The sequence below is a fragment of the Chelon labrosus genome (genome assembly GCF_963514085.1).
Source record: "Chelon labrosus genome assembly, chromosome: 7".
In the NCBI taxonomy this organism is placed as follows: Eukaryota; Metazoa; Chordata; class Actinopteri; order Mugiliformes; family Mugilidae; genus Chelon; species Chelon labrosus.
In genome coordinates this window covers 28,710,957-28,723,811 of record NC_140343.1, presented here as the reverse complement: position 1 = coordinate 28,723,811, position 12,855 = coordinate 28,710,957, and the positions used below count along the sequence as shown (strand labels likewise).

Below are 12,855 nucleotides of genomic sequence, written 5' to 3'. Positions count from 1 at the left end.
TACAAACGCTGGCGTTTATCGGCAAAACACTACATTTCCCATGATTCTTTGGTATCATGTGGGCGAAGGAAGCGAAACCGATGAACGGGCTAGTTGGCTTTACTTGATTAAATCTTGATTTTATGAAACGAATACCGCCGTTAATTAATCGCTAAATATTCCGCTCATTAGAAGCCTTTTTTTTTCATTTAAAATACGTGACTGGCCTGTTCGAGCAATTGTTGTCAAGCGGGAATCTTCTGAAATAAGGTAACTGTTAAATGTTGTATTAGCAAGGCAAGCTAACCATCCCTGTTAGCTTAACGTTAATACCAAATACGAAGAGGCAGCGATAAAATGTCTGTCGTCTCTTAGCGTAACGTTTTATTTTTTTATCCTGCCTTACTGATATGCGTTTATCACTTTATATACAAATATTACGGTGTTATTTCGTGTTGTAGCGCTGTTTTATATTTTAACTCGGCTAACAACGTGAGTTTCATTAGTAGTCATTTTCACACTATACGTCTCCCAGCTGTCAGTTACTTACTAAGCATCTCTGTTGATTTATCCTGCCTCTTGGTTTGGTTATAAATGTAATAAGTTGACTGTTTAAATACGGTAGTGTGCTCCTGTTATTCCAGTGGGGACATCCAGTGAATGCCAGGATAAGAAAGATGAACAATGAAGGTGTTTGAACTGCCATCACACTAAGTTCTCCTGGAGAAGACATCTGATGAAAATTTACTGCAGCCTTACAGATTGTAAGAGTTTCATTTTCCCTCAGTCACACGGGCAGAAGGAAGATATCAGCTTTCCTCCTCATCAGCAGTCAAACTACAGCATGGTTTCTGTTGGAAAGCTTTGTTGCTACTGTAACCCTTTGGTTGCTATGTAAACTATATACCAAGCACTGATGAAGACACACTTCAGTATATATACTTCACTGAACTATAGTGTAAAAGATGTCACATTATCCAACTGACAAATAAGTGTGGTTCAGTTAGATGAACATATACTACATTAAAAGAATAGTTGATTAAATCACTAAGAATATTAATACACCATTTGATCATAAATTCAGTCAAATGTCCTTCTTTCAAATTGAAATTTTATAATGATATATAACATACACTTTTGCAGGTTTCTCCATTTTTTTCTTTAATAAAAATCAACTCAATACACACTCCAGACAAAAGAAGTGTAGTTAAAGACTGTTGTACTTTATGCTTTTAAGTTACCTGAAAATCTAATCAGTAGATTAATCACTAATAAAAATAATTATTAATGGCAACCACGCAGAAATTATTGTCAGACCATCAGAATTATTAAGTGGTTGTAAAACCAGAATTTTATATTCTGTTAGCTTTAGTGGAACATAGTATTCACTATCATGTTTTCATTAGTGAATAATCACTTGTAGATATCAATTGGTGTGTTTTTATTAGCTTAGAATTGTATATCTACATAAGAACCAGATCCTCTTGCACAGAGTCTCTTACGTTTCTTTAAATTTACTGCTAAATGCAACACACTGGGCCTTTAAGGGAATGTGTTCACAGAATATTGAAAATATTTCTGTTTGTCAGCTTTTAAGAGCTGCAACGTTGAAAAGACTGAAGAGATCCATCGGACAAGAAAAGTGTTTATTTAACATTTTTTAATTGACTAGATTAGTATTGAACACTTTTCCCAGCTGGACAGTATAATAAAAATTTTAAAAAAATGAATTTTATAATAGTGTATACATTTCTTGTTTGTATTTATTATTATTTATTTTTTCCACAGCCGGCATGGAAGACAAGGCAAATGGCTCTGTCGACACCAAAAGGTATCATCTCCAATTAATGTAGGACATTGTGTATTTAAAGCTTTGGAATGATAACAGTTGTTATAGTTTGGTGCACATTTGCATTAAAATAAATCCAGCAACATTCATTCCGCAGCCCAGTGGAGAACGGTCAGCTGCCGGACCCTTCCAACTGGGGAGTTGCTGACGTTGTCAATTATTTCAAAGCAACAGGGTTTGAGGAGCAAGCTACGGCTTTCCAGGATCAGGTTTGAGTTATTTTCCTGCTTAAAATTCACATGATGCCAAAAAAACTAGGATTCCAATCAAGTGTTTTTCTCTCCACTTGACAGGAAATTGACGGCAAGTCTCTGCTCTTGATGACCCGTAACGACGTCCTGACGGGGCTGTCGATAAAGCTGGGCCCTGCTCTGAAGATCTACGAGTATCACGTGAAGCCGCTGCAAACTCAACACCTGAAGAGCAACGCGTCGTAGCACCTCACGCCGTCCCTGCATCCGCCTCAGTGACAATCATCGTGTCAGGAGACCCCAGGTTAGCTGCCGCTTCACAGAGACTCCTCTGCCCACAGAGGCACCTTAACAGGATTTGAATGCTGTATGTTTTTATAAGCGTGGACCCCCAAAAAGGGGTCGCACATCACGTCCACACAGCTGTTTACCCCTTTCAGCCATTCTTGTTTCTGCTGCTTCAAATATGTATTTTTTGGTGTGTTTTATTTAAAAGATGGAAAGTCAGGGGATAATACTGGTATGACTTATGTTATATGTATGTATGGTGTATGTGTGTGTGCAATGTGAATTAACCTATGATGGTTTAAAAAAAGTATTTGTATATAAGATTATATATAGTTGAAAACAGTGTATGTTCTGTCGCAGCTGAACACTCTGATACATGCAGAAAATGATTCTGATGCATCCCTTTTTGCCGTAAAGTCTGTTTTTATGTTCTAACCTGCGCATCTGAGTCCACGAGTCACACATAGCATGTAACAATGAAGCGTTTTGTTTTCCCCAGACACAACAGTACCACCAAAAGCCTCTTTGTACCTGAACATTTACATTATCTAGGCTTAAGGCTCCTGATATGAAAATATTTGTGTGTATATATTCTTATTCTGTACCTACCTGTGGTGCTTTCAGCATTGTCTCTCAGACAACTGTACTGAAGTGTGTAAGACCGATGTCTATGTGCAACATAACACTGGAGTTTGAATATCTGAATCAGAGATTTGCAATAAATGGTGCTCTTTTCTCACCAAAGAACAATGGTAGTTCATGAATTTATTGTTCAGTGACATATTAACAGTATACATTTAATCATTTATCCTGTCTGTTAAGGTGGAATTCTGATTTAAAAAGCGATCACTGATCTGTCTGTTGACTGTTGAGTAAGAGCCCAGTCAGAATAGAAATGCCTCATGTGTCTGAATGGAAGAAACTTTCAATCAAATTGAAATCGATGGTATAACCTGTTTATCAACAATTGAAAAGGAAAATATTACTGTCTCTGGTCATTTTCTATTCAGTGGAATCTGTGTTGTCAAAGTTGGGGGAAAGATCTTCCTCTTCTATTGCATTACTGGAGGATTCAGCGCTCCACGGTGTACACGACCACTATGTTCATGTCAGAAATGCCTCATTTTTTTGAGGCATGTTAACGCATGTATCTTAAATATGTTTTGTTTTGTTTTTTTAGCATCCTTGTAAGCAGTTGTACGCTGAAATATCTAATCAAAATGATTTAAGTCTGGTTGAAGAATTATGGTCCATGTAGTAGGTGTATTGAGAACTTAAAGACTACATGATATCAGACTGAATTTTATTTTTCTCATCTCATTCAGGATGGTATTTCAATCATAGCAGTAGTGTTTTCTGAATGAGTAGGCAGCTTCACAGCCTGGCTTGCTGTTTCCTGCGTACTGTCCCTGTGATGTTGCCTGACGGGCTGTCCAGAGGAAGAAGTACCTGTAAGAGGGAAACAAAATACATGTCAGCAACCAATTACTCTCATGATTTCACGACTGGAAATGTTGCTGCACCAGAACTTACTTCATCTTTGTTGACGAGACCCATTCTTGTCATGTCTATGGTGAAGTAATGTTGGTTGGGCATGACGATCTCTATTTCATCCACCTAAAAGACAGCACAAATGTGACAGCCTGGCTTTTCTAAATAATTGTACGCTCACCATATTTGTGGTGAGCGTACAAATGTCTGTGCTCACACTGAAATGTAGGAAAAAATACAGATGACAAGTTTGATTCTGGGCATGCATTCGATGTGATAATTTTTAGAATGTGTTTATAGGCTTATGACAGATTTCACGGGTGAGATTGCAAAACCAGCATGTCTAAATACAAACTGTATTTGTTTTGTAACCTTAAGGAATTACCTGAGGAATTCTGTCCAGGATCAGAACCTGTGTTTCATAAAGGGTCTTCTGCACAGAGGGTGAGAACTCTCCTCGATCATAGGGTCCAGCAAACTTCTCAATAACTGTGTCCTTCACACACTTCCTATGGATGGTGAAGTGATCGTTAGAAAGTGGCAAGTAATTTCACACTCAGGAGTTTAAAGAATTACATTTTCCATTTAGAAAAGAAAATATTTTCATCTTGTTGTTAAGAACCAGTTTTCCCTGCACTTGATCAGATAATGCCTCCATCAACGATACTTGCAACTAAGATGTTTGATCAATGAAGTCTCAAGTCTTTATCAGGTAATTACCATGCAGCATCAAAGTCAACATGCTGACTGTTGTTGTAGAGCCACCTAGCATAGACAGAGGTGCAGAAACACCTGTCCTTGGTTTCTTGCAGAGTAGTAAAGCGGTCTCGGAGGAAGCCCTCAAAGCCCGACTGGGTGGTTTTCAGCACCTTCATGTTCTTCAGCCCACTGTGAACCACCGGGATGCCTGCATAAGGGACAGAGTCAGTGAGTATGAATTTGACAAGCTTTTATGGAAATAGGATTAATCATAAGCTTATGATCAGCAGCTGACATTCAGTAATGGTGAGGGCTAAGCCATAGCTTTAGATCCCTTTGTTGTATTGTAACAACATCCAAAATACTGAGGGGTTAATCAATAACTTTCAACACTGAACTGACCATAACCCTTCCACAATACAATGCTCTAGATAACAGAACAGAACACAGACCAGATTAAATACTCCATGTGCCCTGCTTTAACTTTGTGTGTGTGTTTACCATTGAGATTTTGTTCGACGTCACAGAAGCGCCAAGCTTCTGGGCTGAAGATGAACGCATGAGCATGCTCTACCCCATTCTAAGGGGAAAAACATACGGTAGAAGTCACGTTTTGTGATGGGTTTTGATCTAGAGTATTTGATGTGCACTCGATTTAAAGTGCTGTTTAAAAAGCCTGATGTCCGACCCTTAGATTTTACCTTCTCCAGCCTTCTCCATGGAGCCTCCTCCATGGACACCTTGGCCCTCAGCACATGGTTGAAGGAGGTGAGGAAATGATGACAAATATCCAGAGAGAACTGCTCGATGGTCCTTACCTGAAAAGATGGAAACAATTGGTGTGACAGGCTATAAACAAAACCACCGAAAATACTAATAAAAAATCACTGATAACTTAAATAACAACAGTGTTTGAGTGGAATATAGAAAAAACATTATATGAAGTGATAGTCCAGACCATATCAGAAATCTCTCCACCAAAGCTACATTAACTGTTCTTATGACACTGAATGTAATACCCCTGTATTTAAGATCCCTTTGAAAACCTAAATCTGCATTATTCAGTAAGTGTGAAAAGTATAACAGGGAGAAGTACAACTACAGCTGGCTGTTTAAAGCTGGATGACAGAGAAAAGGCAGTACGCTGAGATGTGAAACAAGAACGGCTCGTCAGTGATGGTTCTTGCTTCATTTTAATACTAGTTACACAGTTTTCAGCTAAAATAATATAAGCATCCACTTTCCGTGCAGTGTATGTCCATTTCTGTTTTTTTGTTTTTTCATCACTTAGCAAATAAAATAGTAAAAAGCTTTGTTTGAAGCAATAGCTTTAATTCCAGGTCAAGTGTTAAAAATATGTTTCTAAATATAAGGTCATGGCCTCTTTAAAGTGACTTCAAGTCTGTGCCAGATTTGACTTAACCTTTAATGTGTCAACTTATTTCTGACATACTAAATGTTCACACTCCTACTAAGATTCTTTTCACATTTTCTTGTCAGGCTGGATCAGAAAATAGTTCTACTGTCTGTAAAGAGCACTCAGGTACTTTGTGATTACAGTACGGTCTTCTCAAACATTCATTACATGCAGATTGGACAAGTCTTAACTGTCTTCTATTACTTTCTGTGATAGAAATGGTTATATATAGAACGATAGAAATGATGAGTAGACAGTTCAAGGACTGTAATTTGTAGCTTCACTCCTAAGTGAGCTTACATAGACTCACCCCTTTGATCTTGGCCAGAGCTTGGACGGTGTTCTTGATGGTGTCGGTGGGGATGATGTCTGAGTTGTCTCCCATTAGATAATCCTTGCGTGACTTGAGTGTGAGCTCCACATCAGCCTTCAGCTCGATGATGTAGTGGTGGCTTCCCTGCCTCCGGATGACCAGCACCTTCACTAAATTCTTTCCATAGCCTGTTCGCACAAACTCCACGTTCTGCGTGCGTCGGGGGCACATTATGAATATCGCGTTGGTATTGAGCATTTACTCAATTTGATGTACGTACATGTTGCTTGATTATCTTTTTGTTTGATCAAATTTAACTGCATGCCAGTAACAGCTCGTGCAACTACAGTTTTAATTTAGGGTTGCTTGTGGTTCCAACATTAACTCATCCCTGACATCTATTAGTAAAACCTTTACAGCATTTGATACTGGTTTGAAAGCCACATATGTGCAGATCGTAGTTTGACACTCTGGTCGCTGACCCTAAAAATGAGGCAAACTCCAGAGATGAATCATGTAGCCTCTCACTGTCGAAAAGTGTAATCATGTACTGTTGTGTAAGAAAATAAAAACGTTCTTTGTGTAACTTAATGAATGGTTACCTGTTGGGAAGCAGTTGCCATGGTGCCCTCTTCTCCTTTACCTGCCGTCTATCTGAACGTCTCAGTCCCTCACCAGGAAAAAGTCTCTCTGCCATGGAGGAGGATTTTGTAGAGAGGGTGGTGCTACCTTTGCACTCAGGCTATTGAGAGTTGTTAGTTAAACCCGTTTTACCTGTATGGTACACTTTCAGACACTCAGAATTTTTTACATTCACACATTTTGTCTGTTTATCATTGACCTTTGCTGTGTTTTATCACTGAATTCTCATTTTGACACTGAATAACTGAGACACATCCATCTATCTTTACAGGTAATGATGTTTACAGGGAGTGACTATACAGTAGAAATTAATTTTTAGTCAATGTTAAATTTGTCTCATAACATTTGAAGACATTCTGTAACCTTTACACGTCTTTCATGCTTAATTTCTGATGTTGTGACTATTTAACTGTCCAGTTTTAGTAAGGCCAAAATGGAGTTTCAGTAATGTGCTTTGAGTTTCATTTCAACTTCTAAATCCTGCCTTTCACATAATTCATCAACTGCATTAGTGAAAGTGTGAGCATTTGGGGTGGCTGTAGCTCAGTAGGTAGAGCGGGTTGTCCACAAACCAGAGGGTTAGTGGTTCGATCCCCGGAATGTGCCACATGCCGAAGTGTCCTTGAGCAAGACACTAAACCCCCAGTTGCTCCCAGTGTGTGGCACTGGTGTGTGAATGTGTGAGCGAATGGGTAGATGTGTCTGTGACTGTAAAGCGCTTTGAGTACCAATAGGTAGAAAAGTGCTATATAAAAGCAAGGCCATTTACCATATTTATTTCACAGCTTTCTTTACGTGGTGAGATTATTCTTTAACCAGTTGGTTTCCAGTTGAGTGATCAGCAGCCCCGTCGCTAACAATCAAAGATGACAGTGGTTGTGCTGAAAAGCTGTTGAACAGGTGCAAAACCTTGAATCAAAAAAAAAAACAGTGCAGAAATAAAAGATCATTAGATTTAGTCATTTAGTAGATTTAGTCAAGGTTCCGACACTGAAAAATTACAGCATGGAAACATTTCATATACACGATATGGCACATTGCTCTCAGTATTTTACTGTCATGTGACCACATCTTATGACTTCCTGTTTTGCTTCCACAAGCAGCTGTGCTGTAGTCACTTTCAATGTTACACAGTCATACACCGAACACATTTCAAATTCCCTTTTTTCACTCACCGCTGTGTGAGTTGCTCACGATGGCCACACACTTCATTTTATACTTCCAGATCGTTGTTTTATTGTTTTTTTGTTGTACAGTGTACAGTTCAGAGATTTCCTGTAGAAATGAAGCTGGTGAGCCTGTTGATTGGTGAGTTGATATTACACATTAAATATAATGATAACGCTTCAACGCCACATGTTTCACACCATGCAAATGACATGTTATTCGTACTAGGCTGTGAAACTCAAAGACGTGAACTTTATAAAATAGCTAACTGGATATTGTATATTTTTACCGTCTCTCTTTTTCAGGTTTATCATCTACAAACTGCCCAGGCATAGAATTGGTGAGGTTGGCAGTGGGATGGAGTACTTGTATCTGGACTCATCAGTGGGGAGCTGGCAGATGAGTAAATTCCTGGTTAACACCAGCCAAGGAGCCATAGGGAACACGCTGAACCAGCTTTATGTGGGAAAGACTTATCAGGTGAGATCATGTCCCTGTTCTTCAAGTAGATTTATATTCTCTTGAGAATAGTGCCATACTGCTGAGTGGGCACTCTTTTGTTTCCTTTTGAGGAACTGAGAAAAAACTGGACATCAACATTAACAGTAATGAAAACAGACAAGACATTTTGGGAAATCGCTTTTTTGTCAATTCCCCTGACACATTTGTTCAGCAAATATGAAACTTGAAGAAGCAGCTGTTTAAACTGTTTAAAAAATAAAATAAAATAATAAAAAAAAAACACACAGCCGCACAAAAAGCTAACCAATAAAAAATGTTGGATCTTTTTTTCAAAAGGTTTGCATGTGCAAAACCTCAGAAATGTTAAGAAATATCACATCTCCAAAGGTGTATAAAGGAAGTTTTTCTTTCAGTCTAACAGTTCAGTCTATGCACTCTACAATGATGGACCGCCAGATCTGGATTACATCCGTGGATATGGACACACTAAAGGTACAGTGGATATTTCTTTTTTATTATTGTGCTGTAGGAAAAGGCCATATCTGAACACTGAACAGAAAACAGTCATTTTTCATTTAATGTGCTCTGAAAATTCAGATACAAAATAAATTAAAAATATTGAATTTAATTTAAATTTTGTACTTGACGTAAAACCTTCACCTTTCTCAACGTGGTGCATTTAAGGACCCTTGTACTTTAAACAAAGAGAATACGTAGAACTAAAGCTATACCATCTCCTGCTGTACATGATGATAGTATACTAGTGCTGTATACATTCTACATTAGTGAATGTTGGGTGAATATTGTTGCAGTGTTTGTGTCTGACACGGTTAATGCCAAATGCATTTCCAGACTGCTTGTCGAGCTTTGTCAACACTATGATTTTGCAAAAAAGAACCGATCAATGTGGCTCTGATGTCAGAGGGGAGGAAACGGGCAAAGAGCATCTGCCTGATAACTGCTGTTGACTTTGGATTGCCAACTGCCCCGACACTGCTCTGATGGGAATGCATGCAGGTTTGCGTGTTTGTGTGTGTGTCAATGTTCACCCGTGTGTAAAGAGATGCTTGTGCACATCCTGCAGGGGTTCTGCTCTTTGACCGCTCTCAAGGTTTCTGGCTGTCACACAGCATTCCCCATTTTCCCTCATTCCCTGAGAGAGGCTACCTTTACCCCTCCTCTGGCAAAGTCAACGGCCAGACCGCTCTGTGTGTGACCTACCCGTATAAACAGTTCCTCCATGTGGGTGAGTGGACGATCATGAAGCAACAGGGCCCGACTTTCTCAAGCTCTGTACATGTAACTGCAAAATTCTCTGTTTGCTGAAAACACAAAATCATTTACACAGTGTTGCACAATGTTGTTATGTAATGCTATCAGTGGCTTTTCTACGTGCATAGATGACTCTAAATGTGCACAGATCTTCAAAGCTTCTACTGTAGCACAAGTCCTGAAATATCCACTGAAATATCAAGATACTGTGTACGTGTATGTACGTGTAACACAAACGCTGAAACTGAAACTGACAGTGAAATAGGAGATCTCTTACTTTTGAAATTAAAAATATTTGCCCTGGATTTATCTGAAATGTGGAGTCAAAGTCATTTTAGTATTATTTTTTATTATTTTTTTAAAAGCCCCATGGCAGGCACAATTTATTATAATTAATTACAATAATTAAAACATGTCTGAAGGGGATCTTCTTTTTTTCAGAGTGTACATGGTGGCGTTTTTCTTCTGTGTGCTTTTACAGTCAGAATAGCATTGCTCAGAGTGCCTGTGCCATTTAGTTGTTCTCTGTTCTTTGGCATTACAGTCTGAAGACAGATTTGATTGGTAGGCTGCTCTTACACATCTGAGAAACACATATGCACTTTGGCAAATAGAAAACTATGTCATCAAGTACACAACAAAGTCAGTTAGAAATTGATATTATCAGTGGTCAGCTCCTGATGAATTTATTAACACAAATGGAATATTAAAGTCATAACTTTGTTTTCATGAATTTATTATCTCCTGAAGTAATAAAGTAATGACTAAAGTAAATTAACTGATGAGCTTACTGAAACTTAAGCTGAATGTGGACCATATGATGGTATGATTTCAGTTCATTTTTCTGTCTGTAAGGAATACTGTGAATAGCAGCATTGAATGCACTAACATACAGTACATGTTATTTCTCTCCTCTTTGTCATGAATACTCTTCAATCTCTAGCAAACCAGTTGGCCTACCTTTACCCACGTTTCTATAACTGCTCTGTTCCCGCTGCGTTCTCGGCTGACCTGCCACAGCTGGTCCAGTTATGTGATGGCTCCAAACCACAGCTGGCCTCAAGTAAGAGAGTGGAGCAGCTTTTTTCTGTCCGTGGGGAGAAGTTTGTCAGTTTTGCCAAATCGGAACACTTTGTGGATGGTAAGATATCCTCGTACACTGCTGGTCGTTTTGCAACTTCTCTCTTCTTGCATTTTCAATTGTCTGCCATACTGTAGTCATTCAATATCACCTGACTCAAGGCCTTCGAAAGTATTCTCTACTTGCAGGGGTCGTGACCCCTCTACAATGTGACAGTGTGGAAAACTGTATTCAGTATGTTTTTGCTCTCAGGTTAATATGTTTGTAAGATTTGTAGGGTCCTGTAAAGGTAAAAATAGCAGTACTATTTAAAATGGAAAAGGATTAATGCTCTTTAGTTTTATACCATTTTATACCAAATTACCAGGTTAGCCTAAATAACATTATTTAAAACATCCAGCTAAGGAGGGTTTCTTATAATGAATATGCTTTTTATGTGATTTTGCAAAAATCCTATCCCAACTGAACTAATCTGCTGGTTGGCTTTTGTTCAGATATATACACAGGCTGGGTGGCTCAGGCCCTGGGTGCCGATCTCCTGGTGCAGTCTTGGCAGACAAAAGGTGAAGACCTGCCTTCCAACTGCTCGCTGCCCAAACACACTATGAACATCAGAAAGGTTAAACTTCCCACGTCGGTCCTGTTCGAGTCCTACCATGATCACTCAAAGTGGTGCGTGTCCTGGGCTTATGAGGACCAGGTGGCCTGTCTGGGGGATCTGAACAGAGAGAAGCCCCAAATGTGGCGTGGTGGGGGGCTGCTTTGCTCCTACAACCCCTTGATTTACAAGGCTTTGAGACAGGCAGTGGATATGTACATTGGCTGCTGAATGATAAGAGAAGACAGAATGAATGGAGCTGGGTCAGCCTTAGACTCAGATGGTCAAACCTGTTCATGACGAAATGCGACGGTTTATTGTGTTAACAGGTAATATGCAAAAATCAGAATCAAATCAGACATCAATTTTATACGAAACACTAACAAGTGTTTGAATTATTTGATAGATACTTAACTACTTGGATATTAGCTAGGTACTTTTGTAATCTAATTTATGCTTCGGTTATTATTTGCCGAACATATGTATTATCATAGTTAGCAGATTAAAGCATAGACCTAGTTTCTGTTATTCAACTGATATTAAAATGTAGACTCAGACCCTTTTTCAGACATCTTAGTCCTTTTCTACACTTCCTTCCTTTACAGATGCATGATAAAAATATTTCAGTTACCAAAAAATAGGATTTTTGGTGCACAGGAAATTCAAATGAAATGCTTCCGTTTTTACAGTATTATAATCAAGAAGCAGGTGAGACCTAAAAGTCAGAGTTAAATATGTTAAATCTGGGTAAAGCTGCAAATCAGAAAGCAACATTGGTGAAACTGATGAACCCTATCAACCTCTAATCTATATGTAATGTGTTGTATTTGACATGGCCACAGTGTTTCCATGCAACGTTTTTTACCTTCTGCAGATGAGCTGAGTCTGTGACTGAAATGTTTGTTGCTCTGGGCGCACAGTGTCACCCAGTGGCCTGACAAGTACAATCATACTGCGTTCTCTCATCAGATCATTAGCTAAGACGCCAGACACTCTTGAACCCTTTACATTTAACCATTCACTGCCATCAATGAACCACTGGTTGAAGATGATTTCGTGTTTTGAATGTACCTTCTGTAATTTTTTCAAGAGTTAAATCTATTCTTAATATTAATTCAGACATCTTGTTTAAAGTCACAAATTTATAAAGATTTTCTGAAACAAGGGAAACTGCCACATATGGATTCACATTTGTGATCCAACCATCCATTTTATCACCTAATGAAGACTGAACTTCCTGATTAAGTCGTATTTTCAACGAATGCATCCCACTGTGGGATGAATTAAAGGATTGACTTTCTTACCTTAAAAATCGGATTTGTTGTTTTCATTCTATCCTCGTACCTTCAAACTGACCCTCCTTTACCTGTGAAGCTGACCCCAACTTTCCCCCCAGGCTCTGTAGT

At 38.8% G+C, this 12,855-nt stretch overlaps 3 protein-coding genes across 4 annotated transcripts; 2 read left to right on the top strand and 1 right to left on the bottom strand.

The window, feature by feature from the left end:
* The first annotated feature begins 68 nt into the window (after positions 1–68).
* On the top strand, positions 69–3,641 carry samd13 (sterile alpha motif domain containing 13). Of its 2 annotated transcripts, none has more exons than XM_084548311.1 (5): positions 69–249; positions 624–743; positions 1,768–1,810; positions 1,926–2,037; positions 2,122–3,641. In XM_084548311.1, the coding sequence occupies exons 2-5, from the start codon at positions 716–718 to the stop codon at positions 2,263–2,265; spliced, it is 327 nt and encodes a 108-aa protein (XP_084404437.1). In that variant the 5' UTR covers positions 69–249; positions 624–715; the 3' UTR covers positions 2,266–3,641. The 2 variants fall into 2 exon arrangements, with proteins under 2 accessions (XP_084404437.1, XP_084404438.1); XM_084548312.1 differs by lacking the exon at positions 69–249 and adding an exon at positions 427–471.
* On the bottom strand, positions 3,638–6,485 carry uox (urate oxidase; the record flags this gene model as incomplete). The annotated part of the gene is made up of 7 exons (XM_084548313.1): positions 3,638–3,756; positions 3,841–3,924; positions 4,184–4,307; positions 4,519–4,705; positions 4,999–5,077; positions 5,199–5,315; positions 6,225–6,485. The coding sequence occupies 7 exons, from the start codon at positions 6,483–6,485 to the stop codon at positions 3,682–3,684; spliced, it is 927 nt and encodes a 308-aa protein (XP_084404439.1). The 3' UTR covers positions 3,638–3,681.
* Positions 6,486–6,618: 133 nt separating this feature from the next.
* Positions 6,619–12,848, top strand: LOC311490685 (deoxyribonuclease-2-beta-like). The gene is made up of 6 exons (XM_084548306.1): positions 6,619–8,177; positions 8,342–8,516; positions 8,912–8,990; positions 9,583–9,744; positions 10,714–10,911; positions 11,346–12,848. The coding sequence occupies exons 1-6, from the start codon at positions 7,993–7,995 to the stop codon at positions 11,678–11,680; spliced, it is 1,134 nt and encodes a 377-aa protein (XP_084404432.1). The 5' UTR covers positions 6,619–7,992; the 3' UTR covers positions 11,681–12,848.
* The last annotated feature ends 7 nt before the right edge of the window (positions 12,849–12,855 follow it).

Bases quoted from the DNA above. Each gene is read 5' to 3' on its own strand.
- samd13 (XM_084548311.1), top strand. From the start codon at position 716: ATGAAAATTTACTGCAGCCTTACAGATT. The intron at 744-1,767 runs GTAAGAGTTTCA...TTTTTTCCACAG, and splicing joins TTACTGCAGCCTTACAGATT to CCGGCATGGAAGACAAGGCA. The intron at 1,811-1,925 runs GTATCATCTCCA...TTCATTCCGCAG, and splicing joins GGCTCTGTCGACACCAAAAG to CCCAGTGGAGAACGGTCAGC.
- LOC311490685 (XM_084548306.1), top strand. From the start codon at position 7,993: ATGTTACACAGTCATACACCGAACACATTTCAAATTCCCTTTTTTCAC. The intron at 8,178-8,341 runs GTGAGTTGATAT...TCTCTTTTTCAG, and splicing joins GCTGGTGAGCCTGTTGATTG to GTTTATCATCTACAAACTGC. The intron at 8,991-9,582 runs GTACAGTGGATA...CACATCCTGCAG, and splicing joins TGGATATGGACACACTAAAG to GGGTTCTGCTCTTTGACCGC.